Source organism: Silurus aristotelis (assembly GCF_946808225.1).
Source record: "Silurus aristotelis genome assembly, chromosome: 5".
NCBI classification, from domain to species: Eukaryota; Metazoa; Chordata; class Actinopteri; order Siluriformes; family Siluridae; genus Silurus; species Silurus aristotelis.
The window spans coordinates 23,728,789-23,744,224 of record NC_139578.1 but is presented as its reverse complement, the minus strand read 5'-3'; the positions used below and the strand labels follow the sequence as shown (position 1 = coordinate 23,744,224).

General features: G+C 37.1%; 2 protein-coding genes across 18 annotated transcripts in view; one reads left to right on the top strand and one right to left on the bottom strand.

Moving 5' to 3' along the window:
• The first annotated feature begins 389 nt into the window (after positions 1–389).
• On the top strand, positions 390–9,077 carry LOC310726187 (cysteine and histidine-rich domain-containing protein 1). The gene is made up of 11 exons (XM_083541535.1): positions 390–643; positions 1,241–1,290; positions 1,909–1,965; positions 2,247–2,401; positions 2,868–2,971; positions 3,721–3,773; positions 5,389–5,459; positions 6,690–6,792; positions 7,591–7,710; positions 8,077–8,139; positions 8,261–9,077. Exons 1-11 carry the CDS (start codon positions 580–582, stop codon positions 8,594–8,596), a joined length of 1,176 nt encoding a protein of 391 aa, XP_083397661.1. The 5' UTR covers positions 390–579; the 3' UTR covers positions 8,597–9,077.
• A 310-nt stretch (positions 9,078–9,387) lies between these two features.
• Positions 9,388–15,436, bottom strand: part of LOC310726140 (diacylglycerol kinase delta) — a 115,753-nt gene continuing 109,704 nt past the window's right edge. For 9 of the 17 annotated variants that reach the window (XM_083541417.1, XM_083541416.1, XM_083541420.1 and 6 more), the window contains 3 exons: positions 14,723–14,839; positions 14,083–14,194; positions 9,388–11,290 (listed from right to left, as the gene is read on the bottom strand). In XM_083541417.1, the coding sequence (XP_083397543.1) occupies positions 11,238–11,290; positions 14,083–14,194; positions 14,723–14,839 (282 nt within the window). In that variant the 3' untranslated portion in view covers positions 9,388–11,237. Of the gene's footprint in view, positions 11,291–12,032; positions 12,164–14,082; positions 14,195–14,722; positions 14,840–15,436 lie in introns of all 17 variants that reach the window. The other 8 variants (XM_083541424.1, XM_083541427.1, XM_083541425.1 and 5 more) reach the window with 1 other exon arrangement.

The window sequence follows — 15,436 nt, the reverse complement described above, 5'->3', positions numbered from 1 at the left end:
AAATAATAATAAATAATAATAATAAAGAATTCTTTATATATATATATATATATATATATATATATATATATATATATATATATATATATATATATATATATATATATATATAAAATATATATAATTTAAATACCCTTTTTCAGACTTGTTTTGCTGGTTCTCTCCCTCTGCCCTACTGTGCATCAGTGTGAGTTCCTCCTGTCCCCGGATATCAGGAATGTCACCCTCTTCAGATAAAACTCAACAGCTGCAAGGCTCCTGACTATTTATAGCTTTCATTTAGACTGTTCTCTCTCTCTCTCTCTCTCTCTCTCTCTCTCTCTCTCTCTCTCTCTCTCTCTCTCTCTCTCTCTCTCTCTCTCTCTCTCTCTCTCTCTCTCTCTCTCTCTCTCTCTCCCTTATCTCCATGTCTCTGGTCTTCTCTCTGATTTCTGTCGCTCTTTCTGGACCTCTTGTTCTTCCTGACTGAAAGTTCTGGAGAGTGGAGGAGTATATATATAACCCAGAAGAAGGGCCAGAAGAACAACTTTTCAATGAAAGAGGAGTTCTGAAAAGAAACTAAGCGTAAACCAGACCAGGATGGCTTTACTGTGTTATAACAGAGGCTGTGGTGAAAGGTTTGATGAGGACAAGAACCCTGATGGTAAGGATTCTTTTTCCATACTTTGTTTATTAAACTTTTATTCATGAAATCTTGTGTATAATAATAATCTCAATGTTGAAGCACAATGTTTTAACCAATCCAAAGTTTCTTTCATTTCTTTCTGTGTGAATTACATGTAACTATTCACTTTTTTACTTTCCCTGATGCTAAACTCCACAACAGATTCTATGGCTAATTTTATTTGGTTAGAAATCAATTGAAGAAATGTGTATCTGTGTCTGTCTCTGTCTCTGAGAATCAAATGAATTATTTTTTTTTAACAAAAAACTTAAAAAAAAAAAAAAAAGTTTATCTCCTGGTAGACACAGTAGGAAGCGTAGAGTTATGAATGTCCCACGTGTTTGAGGAGAATACTTAGACAGACCCTTGCTCTTCCTCACAGCTGTTCCTGAGTACCATAAATGTTCTCCATGCTGTTCTCCACTCTGATTGGCTGCTTGTGACAGGGACAGCTAACTAATACTGCAGTGTGTGTGTGTGACAGGGTGGGACAGGGTGTCATGGTGTGTGACCACACACATTTAGCCACAAAAAATGAAGGAAGTGATGTAACGTGTAAAGTTATTCTGTTTTTAGATGCATGTCTTTTTCACCCTGGAGTGCCTATCTTCCACGATGCCTTGAAGGTAAGCATTTACACACACACACACACACACACACACACACACACACACACACACACACACACACACACACACACACACACACACACACAAAGTCTACAAAACAAAGCCCTGTGGTGCTTGAAATTTTTTAATAGCAAAGGTTTTAATGTCTCAAAGCCTGACATTTCTCCAAACATACTTTCTGCATTAATTATTATATACACTATTTAGAGAAGTCTATAGACACCGAACCATAAGAGGCTTTTTGAACATCTCATTCCACATTTGGTCCCCATTTGCTGTTATAAAAAAAATCCTCCACTCTTCTGTGAAGATGCTCCACTAGATTTTGGAGTGTGGTGGTGGAGATTTGTGCTCATTTGGCCACAAGGGTGTTAGTAAAGTCAGTACCGATGCAGAGTGAGGAAGCCTGGGGGTGCAGTCAAAGCACTATAGCAGATACCACAAGACATTTCAGACCAACCCAACCCCCTAAACCTTATCTTCATGGAGCTTGCCATTGCTAGGACAGGTTTGGGTCTCCAAGTTAAATTAAATAGAAAATGTCATGCTACTGCCTTCAAAGCATCCAGTTGTGTGCCTCCAACTTTGTGGTAAATGTTCTGTGTTTGTCCTTAGGGCTGGTCCTGCTGTAAGAAGAGAACAACAGATTTCTCTGAGTTTCTCTCTATCAAGGTAGTTCTAATAAACGTATGGCAATAATGACTATTTTACAGAGACAACAGAAAGCTGAAAAATAAATAGATGCCTTTGTTCTTTGTTAAATAAAATGTTTATAAAAAAGTCATGTTAGTCACAGATTCTGTGGTGTGTCCACTATACAGCTTTATCGACTGTCACTGTGGAATCCACTCTTGTCTTTTACCCTCTTACATCAAACCCTCACTGGTGTTGTACGTTTGTGTTATGCTTTTATGTTTAATGCTTCTATGAACCCTTTCTGTTGCCTATCACAGGGTTGTTCTCGTGGATGCCACAGCAACGTGAAGCCTAAAGAGCCGCTGAAGCCAGAGATCACGTCTGATAAAGGAGAGCAGAAGCGCCACAGCAGCAAGGAGACAATCTTCCAGGGCCCTAAATCTGCTGAGGCTCTGGAAAAGGAGAGACCCAGGTATACACACACACACACACACACACACACACACACACACACACACACACACACACACACACACACACACACACACACACACACACACACACACACACACACACATACATAAGCTCTCTGTAGACAGCTTTTGTTATTCTTGTCACACACTTTCTGTCTGTCTCTCCCCTGAGAGTCTCCCACAGTGAGAAAAAAAAGGAACAGGACAAGAATGTAAAAACGACATAAAAGTTCATCCAGCAGCCTTCTGTCCTCCTCTTTAAATCCTGCATCACAGCAGAATCATAACCTCATTTCCATTCGGTTTTTCTAAAGAAAATGCTTTAGCTAAAACAAGTGTTATAGTGATGTTTGTTTCCCACAGCACATTAGTAAGTCTGTTTTTGAGGGACTGTCTGCTAAATGCTGTAAACATGTGTGTTTCATTGTTAAACCAACTTAATGTTGTGTGTTTGTTGTGTGTCAGCTCCGATGAGCCAAAGTCCAAGCTGAAAGTGAAGGTGTCTCCCTCACTGACTCAGATCTTGGTGAAAATGGAGATCAGTGAGAAAGAGAAGCAGGAAAAAATCGGTGAGCTTCTGTCATCCACATTTATCATTTTAATGCCATTGAATTGTTTGTTATCCTGATATTCTCTCTCAGTTTCCCTTTGTTCCTCCTCCCACACTGCAGGTATACCTAATTTACAGCACCTGTGTATATTCTAACCATTACATTTTGTATTAAAACTGATGTTGGATTTATACGTGCTTTAGATCATAATAATAACTAAGTAATAACTTTAACAATTGTGTTAGGAGTCGATGTTTTGGATATCCATTTTTTATAGCGTAATTTAAACAAAAATAAATGTTTTACCCTGTGTCTAAACTGTAAATCACAGTCCCTATTATCATAGTCAGTGCTATGCAGTAAGTGGTATTGTTGAGTTTATGAATTGCAGAAGGTGTATCTTGACTATGGACTTGGATTTAAGAATATTATAAATACACGTTAGTGAGGATTTAATAGTGTGCTTTTAGGAAAAACTGCAATAAGTCGTGTCCTAGTTTTAGTTTCAGTGTGAAATTCATCCTGTAAGGTCATGTGGTGACAGGAGATTGATGTGGCTGCATCACCCAGTCTCCATACAATAACCTCATTGTGCTTAATACATCAACAGAACATTGTTTATTTGCTTATGTGATTTTTTTTTTTTTTTATATATATATAAATAACCTTCATGAGGTGGCGAAACATCATCTTCCTTTTATCTTAGTACATGCTGTTCACTTTTTTCCTGCCACGTGACCTGACAGCTTTCTGCTCTTCACTTTCAGAGAGCCATGGTGTCATTGTGGGGACTAAGTGCAAAAACGCAGGCTGCAAAACAGTAGGTGGCACTCTGTGCAGCACTCTGTGTTAAATAAACTTCTCTTTAAATATCTTTCCAATATTTTAAAATGGATATAATGCAGTTTTAAAAGACCCATAAGACCACCAAGACTTGAATAGCTGTCAGAATCTAAATTTGCATCATATTCACAGAATATTCCTCGATAAGCCATAACATGATTTAATTGACAAGAACTTTAACTAAAATACTTATCTAACTTATCATTTTAATAATGTGGATACAAATAAATAAAAAAATAAACAATTACTAATAAAAAAAAATAAAAATGCCAAATCTGATTAGTTTAAGTTTAAGTTTAGTTAGTTTAAGTTAGTTATATATATATATATATATATATATATATATATATATATATATATATATATATATATATATATATATATATATATATATTCTGTTTGCCTTTGCTTGTTAGTTTCTGTTTAACTTTCTATTTACCAAAATATGAAATAAACTGCTACACTAACCAGAATGAAGCATATTCAAAGGATGTTCTCAATTCTGCATAAACACCCAGTGCTCATTATGACGATGATGATTGTTTTAGTATGTTTGCTTTGTAAATGCTGTTCATTCTGATCTTTTTTTTTTTTTTTTTTTTTTTTTTTATAAGAAAAATCTGACTTACTTCAACACCAGCAAAAGTTAAAATTCATGTCATCATTATATAGTTCTGGAGAAAAGAACTGGAAACCTCGAACAGAACCTGCCCCCTGGTGGTATAAATACAACACAGCAAATTCTTCCACTGCTAAGTAATTACATTTTAGCAAATAATGCTAGACTTTCTAAACTAAACCGGATCAGATTTGAGTCTCTCTATAAAAGATGATTAATGTTATGAGCTTGAACTCTGATCTTGGACCTGCACATAATACACACTCCCTCCTCTAGCCTTCTGAGAAACTTTTTAGCGATAATTAATCTTATTATCAAATAAGACTCCGGACTCTGTTCCCTGTGGACTAGGAAGCATTGATCTGATCTCTGTTGCTGTTTGAATGTTTATGCATTAGAGAAGGATGATGGGTAATAGCATGAAGATAATTGGCGTGGTGTGTAGGCAGGCTTTGCTAATTACTTTGGGAACATATCAGTTTGCTTATTAGAGTGACTATTTGTCACTGGTAATTGGAATGGGTGCCATACACACACACACACACACACACACACACACACACACACACACACACACACACACACACACACACACACACACACCTCAGACATTCTTCTGCTCGTCACTTTGAGTTTATTCACATTTACATTGTGAAATAGTTTATAGATTGTTCTTGTATCCATTCTATCTCTTTATGCTGAGTCACTCGACTGCATTGTCTGAGGCATAGAGGCAGACATAAGTAATGCATTTTAAAACCGCTGAGTCGCTTGTCTGTGTGTGTGTGTGTGTGTGTGTGTGTGTGTGTGTGTGTGTGCGCGCACGAACACAGGTGGATGTGAAAAGAGACTTTTGGTTATTAATTGGACAGGTTGATTCAGTGTGTGTGTGTGTGTGTGTGTGTGTGTGTGTGTGTGTGTGTGTGTGTGTGTGTGTGTGTGTGTGTGTGTGTGTGTGTGTGTGTGTTTATAGCTGTACCAGGGGCCAGAGACAGATGCAGAGATTTGCACACATCACTTTGGAGCACCAGTTTTTCATGAGGGGTGAGCCTATTTTTTCAAAGTACTTTTTTTATTGAAATTATTTTCTTATTTCTTCTAATTTTCTTTTTTCCAATGTCACCTTTATCGACACAGGCTTCATGGTTAGGTTTAAACAGTCTAGAGGGAAAATTTTAATTTGGAAAATTGGGGATCTCATATCTATTGTACTATTTAATAACTACAGACACGTTTCTTCTCACTGTTCTCTTTCTTAAGGTCTGCACTATTATAACCTTCCTAAAGCACCAAATTCACACAGTCATTTGTGAATTTAAAATATAAAAGAAGTCTGTAAAAGAATTTGTGAAAATGATTCAATAAATCATATAGCGTAACTTTGATATGTTTGGAGAAAGCTAGCCTTTTATTGTTTTTGAGAGACACATGCATGTGCCTTGTGCTTATTTGCAACAAACTTGGTAATTTAATGGTATGAAGGTTACTTTGACCATGCCTTTTCATTGAACAAAAACATATTTCAACATAAATAATTTCATTTAAAAATCCTCCCCTGTCATGAATAACAGTGTTACACACTCTTGGCACCCGGACAGTCCCCAAACATTCAGCTAAAATTCATTTGTCATGCCTCTTTATAAAACTTGCTAAAGATTTTCTTTGATTTGTATAGATTCTTTCTGACCTGGTGATGCAGTTTATCCCAGAGCATCTCAAAAGGATTTAGGTGCAGTGACTGGGCAGGTCATTCCATGATAGATATCAGTCCAGCTGACTGTTTGCTCTCTAAATAATGCTTACAGATCTTGGACGTATGCTTTGGGTCATTGTCTTGCTGTGTGGTAAAGTTGGTTCTAATTGGCCACAGTTCAGACAGAATTAATGGTGTAGAAGTATGGAGTGGCAGACATTTTGGTTAAACTTTTCATTCAACTGGTTCAAGTCTCCAACTCTCCCTGCTCCAAAACAACCCCAAAGCTTCCACCACCTGCTAATATCCTCTCTCCTGTTCTCTATTTCACATATGTTCCAAAGATTTCCAATTTGGATTCATCTGTCCAAAGAACTTTCTTTCAGTCATTTGAATTGAATAGCAAAGATTTCAAAATGTGTTTATGTCCAAAGGCTGTTTGTTCTGCATAGGTGATTCTCTTTTTAACCTGTGAACTAAATGAACTAAAACAGCATGATGATGTGATAAACTGCAGAAAGTGAAAAAGTACACAACTTCATTCCTGTGAGTCATTAATAACTGTTTTGATCAACCATTAGTTACAAATACTGGAGCTGCTGCTGCATTAAGACCATCGACTTTAACGCTTTCCTCGATCAGAAGGGTTGTACTGCAGGCAAACACTGCTGGGTCCAAAAGCAGGTATGAGCATTTTTGCATTTCTCTGGTCCTTTTATGTGCAAGTGCATCTGCAAGTTTGATACATATTTCATAATGCTAACTCAGACCTGGACTGACCTTCAAAGAATCCTTGGAGAATCCAGAGTCTACTTAGCATATTGATTACTTTTTCTTTTATAGTATTTGGATGTGCTTTAGGAGTAGCATACTTATTCTACTGGGATTTTGCTACTGGATTGAAAACTGACAATTATTTATCTACTAAGGTTTAATATATAGACAGAAAGCTGGTTTTCTAGATTCAGGTGGACAATTTAACTTTATGATCATTTAAGAAATTGGAAATTAAACTAATTGTGAGCTAAGAGATAACACAATATCAAGACAGCACTATCTATATTACACTAGCACAATGCCATCTGCATAATAATGATAATAATAATAATGTTTTCCAATAGTGGTTAAGATAATTCTGAATATTTTGTTGTTTTGAGAAAAAAATACAATTAGGTGCTGTGATCTGTAAGCACAGCTAACTAACAAGTATAACATTTTTTGTTAGGTTTATTCCTGTAAAGGTTCCGCTTATCAGTTATCATTACTAAAGAAACAATAAAGTATTCCAGCAAAGGTATTAATCTAAATTTGCCATTAGAATTGCAGCCACTCTGACTCTCAGAAATGCTGTTATAGAAAACTAATCAACACTCATTTTGACCAATCAGGTTCAAGAATTCAGCAGTGATGTGGTATAATGATAAGTAAGTGTAATCTGAGAATTCCTTGGTGATTATGCTGTTTTTTTGTTGCCTTTGACAGGATAAGAAAAAGGTGGCATGTCGAAATGACTGGCACCAGACGGGCAACCAGGTGGTGGTCACCATTTATGCCAAGAATGCCAGCCCTGAGCATTCCTATGTGGAGGCCAACCGCACAGTGGTGAGTCCATGAACTGTTCATGTCACTAATAGTTCTCTGTGGTGCTGGAAGAAGCTGAAATTTCATTCCGTAGTGAGATTCACTTCTGACATTTAGTTTATAAGGTTTTATGGTTAACAGTTAAATAATTTTTTTTGATTTTTCATAAAGTGTAGTCTTAAGAGACTAAATTACTGCACTGCAAATTAATTTCCCTGGATGGAGATTAGTGCAGGGAACTCACCAGACTGTACATAAATATGCCATGGTCACGCCACTTGGTCTGGATTCATGGAAAATACTTATTATAACCTGCTGTTTTTAATGTTACATGCTGCAAAGGTATTAAGGCTATACCTTATGGATTTCCTGTTTATGTCCCTACAGCTGACTTGTCATATTCACTTTGAAAAGAACAAAGAGTTTCACAAGGAATTCCATCTGTGGGGGGTAAGAAAGACTGATCACACTTTTCAGCAGCAGCACCGCCAAGCAGATCCTTAAATACAAAGTTAAAGCGTATACACGAGTAATCGTTCAGTCAGTCACCCATGCTGGTTTTCTCCCTCAGGTAATTGATGTAAAGAACAGCATTGTGAACATGTTGCCTTCAAAAGTAGAAGTGACCTTAAAGAAGGCCCATGCTGTAGCTTGGGGTAAACTGGAAGACCCCAAACACAAACCTGAGGTCACAGAAAGCACAGAAAGCACCTCAGAGCAAGAGACGAAAGATGAAGAAAAACCAGATTGGTACATCTCAGATGATGACATCAGTGAGTCAGACTGGGATGACAGCGAAGAAGATGATAAAAAAGAGAAAGAGCAAGAGCAAGCGCAGGAGCAGGAGCAGGATTTGGACTGTCCTCCTTTGCTTGAAGTCCCCAAACCTGTACCTCCAAAGAAATAGAGGCCAATAAGTATCCAAAAATAGATTGTTTTTATACAATAGGACAATAGGGGTTGGATGGGGTTGCATGATGGTGTGATTGTGAAGTTAGAATTAGAATAAAAATTCATTTCATTGTGATATAAATTATACAAATATTGATTAAAACGTGTTCAATGCACATTTTTTTTTAATTGACCATCACCAGAATGACTCTTTGGAGTTATTTATTGTTATTTTCCAAAAACTAAACATTCTAAAGTGTTTTATTCCCATTATACTAAAGCACCTTGCCTACCATTTCAACTCCAATGTATTACTGGACATTGTTATGCTTTTAATCCTTTTATATCTGCATTGAACACCAAAAAGGCAAGACCCTTCCTATTCTCACTTACATTTTAGCAAGACTCCTGCAGGCACAATCTTCCCGTCCTGAAGATTCTCCTGTGGTGGAAAGTGTCCATAATCATTAATAAACATCTAATATAAAAAAACGTCACCACAGCTTTGACTATATTCTTTTAAAGTAGTTACACAATTAGCCTTAGCTTATGTAGATCATCCCTGTGAATTGATGTAAAGCCCTGATATAAAAGCATTTTATTTTACTCTGTAAAGAAATCTTTCTGATTTGGTAGAGTTTTAACTCCCTCGTTTTGAATATTATACACAATAAATTATAGGAACATTACAGTGGAAGCATAAACTGTGTATTAAACTGGCATAAAATGTTTAATCAGTGATATCCTACAGAATATTATTAGACTGAACAATTTTATTGATAAAAAAAAAGATAAAACACAAAAATGTCAAACAGCAATGGCCAAACTTTATTTTTTGCTTCAAATAAACAGCAACACTCCTGGATCAGAGGCGATAGCAGCCAACAGACAAACTCGGAGCCATGGAAGGTAAACTGCATCTCATACAGCATAAAAAAAATCATATTAAATAATTTCCAAAAGTTAAATTACATACTTCAAGAGTAAACATTAAGCAGTAGTCTCATCAATATTGTAATATGATGAACCAAAAAATAAAAATAAAAAAGTAAGCAGTCATTTTTCAGCCCCTTTTTCTTTCCAAAGGTGAAATTTCAATCAAAGATTCTGTGTGGCTTCTACATCCACAGGTATCTTCTCCCATGTCCCTGAAAACACTCAGTCAGTAGTTTGACACTTTAAGGAAAAAATAACGGGACACAGGACTATGCTCATGACTGTATAACAGACAGCGAGAATTGTTTACTGAGGAAACATGTTCTGTACAGTCAGGCTTTTGAAAACGCTGTGCTGGAACACTGTTACACTGTGAATCACATTGAATCAATAAGGAACTCTCGTTCTTTAATACGCATCCCTTTTCCTCTGTGTAAATGTTAAACTTGACGTTCTGCAGTCATTGAGCTTCAGCTTCACTACAGTGAAGAAACTTGAAAACCAGAGTTCAAGCCTTAATTGGTAAACTGTGGGACTTGATTTCATTACACAGATTATGTAATGCAGAAAAGTGTACTTCTTTGTGCACGAGTACGAGATCTAACTCTGACAACAGACACATGGGTTTAACATTCATAGTTTGACAATATATTATTGATCACACATCTCTTAATAACAAGGTTTGCAATAAATAGGGATACACTTTTCATATGTTTAAAAACAGCCGAGGAATTATTATTATTATTATTATTATAATTATTAATTTTTATTTTTTACAACACACCACTTTTAAACTTCAAGTTTTCTCTGTAAAGACCGTCTTCCTCACTAAAGTGCAAGGCAATGAGATAAAACACTTTCTGAAATGTACGACGTTGCATGTTCCCTATATGATTTTTCTCTCAAGAAAAAAACAAACAAACAAAAAAATGTAATAAAAACAGCTCACTGTTACCACTGTGATTTGTTGAAGAACTTGGCACAAATTTACATCACTACAGCTTGCGGAACAACAGCTCACCTGGCACACGAGCGGCACAATAGCACTATTTGGCTGACTATTTAATTAGAAAAAAAATATTTATATCGAACAGCTTTAGTTTTTCTGCTCGAGGACCGTGGACGCAAAAGGCATGCAGAAACACCAACTGTCTTTGAATACACAGGGACAGAATCAGACAGAATGCAGTTCTTACATTGCATTGTTGACATCTAATACAAATCCACAATACATTTTAGATGCTTAATTATTCATATTTTTAGTTCTTTTGTTTGTTTTTGTTTTTTTGCATTTTAAAATTAGTTCCCTGTAACGTTGTTCAGATGACTCAAAAAGAAGTTTTCAGGAAATAGCAGTTTGCACCTTTTGGCTTTAAAAGCAGATTAAATAAAAGAAGAAAAATAAGGAAGGAAGGTCTGTCTCATGCGTGAGAAGAAGAGCACAGGAAATCATACAGCTCATAGAAACAAAGAAAGTATGCAGAAAAGGATTGTGGGTACTGTCATGTACTGCCAGTGTCTATTGAACACCAAGGGCACCGGCAGGCAGAGGACAGACAGAGAACGTAACTGGAATGTCGGTGCAGTGCAGTGCGATGCCCCTTTCAGACACTCGCACACATGTGTGCAGTGTGTGACAATTGGCTTTGAACACTCTATCCTCAGTGAAAAGGTAGCTTTCCGTGGCACGGTGTGTCCGCTACAGCAAGCCCTCCAGCTCTTCAATTGCCTGCAGGATCCGTTTCACATGTCCCACCTTTGATATCCCAAGATCCTGAGAGAATAAACAAACAAGTTTAGACAAATTCTCTGACATGAATGTCTCTGTCTGTCCAGCAAAGACAGCTGGACAGACAGAGGACTGCGCTCTTTAATAATAATAATCACAATAATCTTGACCACGAGGGTCTGATTCTAAATATTTTTTGTGGACTGTCATTGAATATTAAAAGAAGCTTATACCCTGTTATTCCGCTAGGGGGCAAAAGAGAGCAATAAACTCACGCTACACAAGAAATGTGCTGATGATTAGCAATATTTTGTTAGCAAGCTGTACTACAGTCTGCCTTAAATAACATGGTGATGGATAATATTTACACAGTTATATTTTACATAATTATATTTTTTATACACTATTCTGTACCATCATGAACCACACTAATGGACATTTGTAAAAGATGGTGGACAGGAGCATTTTTTATAATCTTATTTAATTAGCAAACAAAGTAAATAAAAAATACCATGTTTAACTGGCCTACACAGTGTTTAATGTGATGGCCATCTTCTTGCTGCTTTTGAGAAATCAAAATGATGTCTTCTTCACTCAGCCCTGAAGAGCTTTTAAACTTTTAGATTTTCTAGATGATCTAGGTTTTTAGATTATCAATACAATAAAAACATTTAAGGCTTTAGTCATTAGGATGTAGTACAGGATTTGAGATGCAGACAGTGATGTGCGTGTGGGCATGCGTGTTGCAGTAAAAGCCACTGTCTGAGCGTTCGCTGTCCCAGTGTACCTTCAGGTCTTGTCTCTGGAGCTGAGCCAGCTGCCAGCCCTGGATGTCCCCGGCCACAAACCTCTCCCTGTACTCCCCTAAACCCAACGAATCCAGCCACGTGCCCACCTCCTCTGCACCCCATCTCTCCGCTAGCCCCCCGAGAAGACACACACACACACATATACATATACACATATACACAAACAGAGGAATGAAACAGACAGAGTAGCACATAAAGCCTGTAAGCACACGGTCCAGCATTTCTGGAGTGAAAGTGGTTTTCCTCTGAATCAAACTGTTTTTGTTTTGTAGTGCGTGTTTTCCTTTACTGAGAGAACGAAGCACATGTAGTTAAAATTTGAAAGGTTTTTTTTTTCCTGGAAAAGATAATTTTCATTTCCGAAGTATAAATTAAAGCTTATCTGTAAAATCATCTGTTTTAGAATAGGAACTAGTTTTTAGATGGATGAACTTGTGTGAGCTACATGTTTTGTGTGTGCGACACACAGACACAACAAAACCATCAGGAAAGTGTACCGTAATTTCCGGACTATAAAGCGCACCCATATATAAGCCGCACCAACTGAATTTGACAAATATTTTTATTTTGAACATAAATAAGCCGCACCTGTCTATAAGCCGCACTACACTGAAACTAATTAACTTTACACAGGCTTTAATGAAAGACAGTGTCTGTTACACGGTGTAACGGGTGAAATATGTTGTGGCTCCTTGAAGAGCAGAGCGGCATTTTGGGAATATCCTGCCGCCTCATTTTTCCGATATTACTACATGTGTGCAAGACCAAGGAATATGTCCTTATTATTTTCTGATGCTTATTTCTAAGTTTCTTTGACTAACCCGTAACGCTGTTGCCAAGAAAAATAAAAAAGCACGAGTTTTGGAAACCTGTCTGTGCTTATATGATTTCTGTTGCCACTGAAGTTAGCGCGCTATTCCAAGACCCAGACTCGACGCGTTACAACGGCTTGTATCTAAACAGTATCCTACCAAGAAAGTCATTGTTCACTGTCTTCCTCCTTCCTTTCACAACTACTGTATTTCTCTCTGGAGTTTATCTTTTGGCATTATTGTGCGTTTAAAAATTACCATCGGTGAAGTATTTCTCCCGATGCCATGCAGCTCAGAACACAGGTGAAGTGCGTTTTTTCATGTCCGTTTGCCAATTTCATTGGTCTAATGTTTTGGTGATCAGGAAAAATCCATAAATTAGCCGCTCCGTTGTTTAAGCCGCGGGGTTCAAAACGTGGGAAAAAAGTAGCGGTTTATAGTCCGAAAAATACGGTAAGTAACCAGAGTATATTTTTTTCCTGTATTGTTCCAATGTTTAGAGTTCAAATAGTTTAAATGTTTTGGTAGAACAGTTTTGGTTGAACTGTTTCTCTTGTTGAGAATGTGTAATAGAATGTGTAATCTGTTTAACCCTAAAACCTCATTAGCCATCTGTTGGTTTCTTAACTTTGATAATATTTAATCATTTTCTACATGAGCTCTTGCTGTAACTGAAAAGTTATCATTTCTATAGCAACTCATTCAAAGGGACGTCTATGGTAAACCTCTGTTATGCATTATTTTTCTATAACAGCATACAGAGAGGTTGTTACATACTAAACCACTTACATAATATATTCTGTTTCTCAGTCCACAGAAATTCATGCAAATGGTAAATGTGCTAGGTAAAGCTTAGATTAAAAAACACTGGAGTAACCCTTAAAGCTCACCGTTTTACCAGCTTTCAGGCCAAAACAATGTTCACTCCGAAAAATGCTTGTGTGGTCTACAAACATACAACCAAACGTGACAGAAACTTAATGAAACCACAGAGCAAACATGAAGACAGGCCTGTCAGAGTAAGAGTGCTGATCTTACACCTGGCGTGAACAAATCAATCCTCTTACTCCAAGATACACAGAGTGTATAGCACAGATATGCAAGCTTTATGTAGGAAGAGACCAAAGTACTATAATTTTCAAGCCAACAGTGTCCACTTCCTGTTTACAAAATGAGAGCAGGAAACAGCTGAAAAAGTTCAGGAGGTGTTTCTGACCTGAGAGAGAACTGTTGGAGCGCTGTTTATGCAGCTTCTCCCTCTCTTTCTTTACTTTGGGGATGATCTTCAGTTTTATGCTGCTGCTCTTTGCACTCGTTCGGGATGAGTCCTGCACAGAGCACAGAAAGACGAAGAAAGATGAAAAAATATTAAATATTATGCTAAATATTTTTTGTCATATTTCTTCTTTAATCTGTATATTTTCAGTATCGTCCTAAATTAATTGGCTACATGGTTCTACAGGTCTGATCGATTACTCAACTTTTGTTTAAATTTTATTCAACCAAATATTAGAACTCACTTCTCATGTTTGTCTACAAGTAAGCACAGAGACATGTATCACACTTGGGATATATTAACCTACTAACAATCTGAACAGCTAACAAGTCGTCACTGGTTTATATACAATTTTATACAACTTTATAACTGCTTATTCTGTGTGAAGCTACTTTGAGACAATGTCCATTGTTAAAAGTGCTCTACAGATAAAATTGAATTGATGCATGCCCAAAGAAATCAAGAAATCATTACACCCAGACAATATTACACTAAATTGCTCCGCAAGAGCGGCTGAGTGCTGAATAAAGAGCTGAGTTTCAGCTGTGTGTTATTTATTTATGCTGATGTCCAGCCAGACCTCCTCGGAGCAATGCATGCTGGGACAGATCCAGTGGATGTCCTCCAGTTTGATTAACTCAGCACTGAGTGAGTTGAGCGTAGAGAGCAGCTCTTCCTCCTGAGGAGCCTCCAAATGCTACACAACACAACACAACACAACACACACACAGTAAGTTCTTTCATCTTATTATTCATGCAAGTAAACAAAGCTGAGTCTCTACAGGGAAATATTGGAAGAACAGTAAACAGCAAAGATGGCACACACAGATGTCACATTAAGATATAAAAACATTATAGTATGTATAAATAGACAGATGCAGAGGCGGCATGTAGCCTGTGTCACAAAAAACACATCTAGCAGCATTTTAAATCAGATATTGCATTGCAAATTTAAGAAAGCTTATTTGTGTAGTACTCACTGCTTATTTTTGCAAGCAAAGACACCTTAGATTTGATTCAAAATGGGTGCTGTGTGGAGGAATGGGAGCAAAGCTAAATATATGTCTTCGAACAGGTCTGAGCAGTGCATGACGTTTTTAACAAAGGAATGCAACCAAATATCCATTTTTTTAGTCAAGCTCCATTTACTCTCATTTCCTTTCCATGAACAGCATGTCTGCCTAGCGTCAACGTGACGTAAAGCGATTCAGGATCTAACAGTATGCAGCTATTGACTCCAGTTAGAAATAAAAACAGCTGATATTCTCTGTCACGCTAGTGATTTATGAATGTG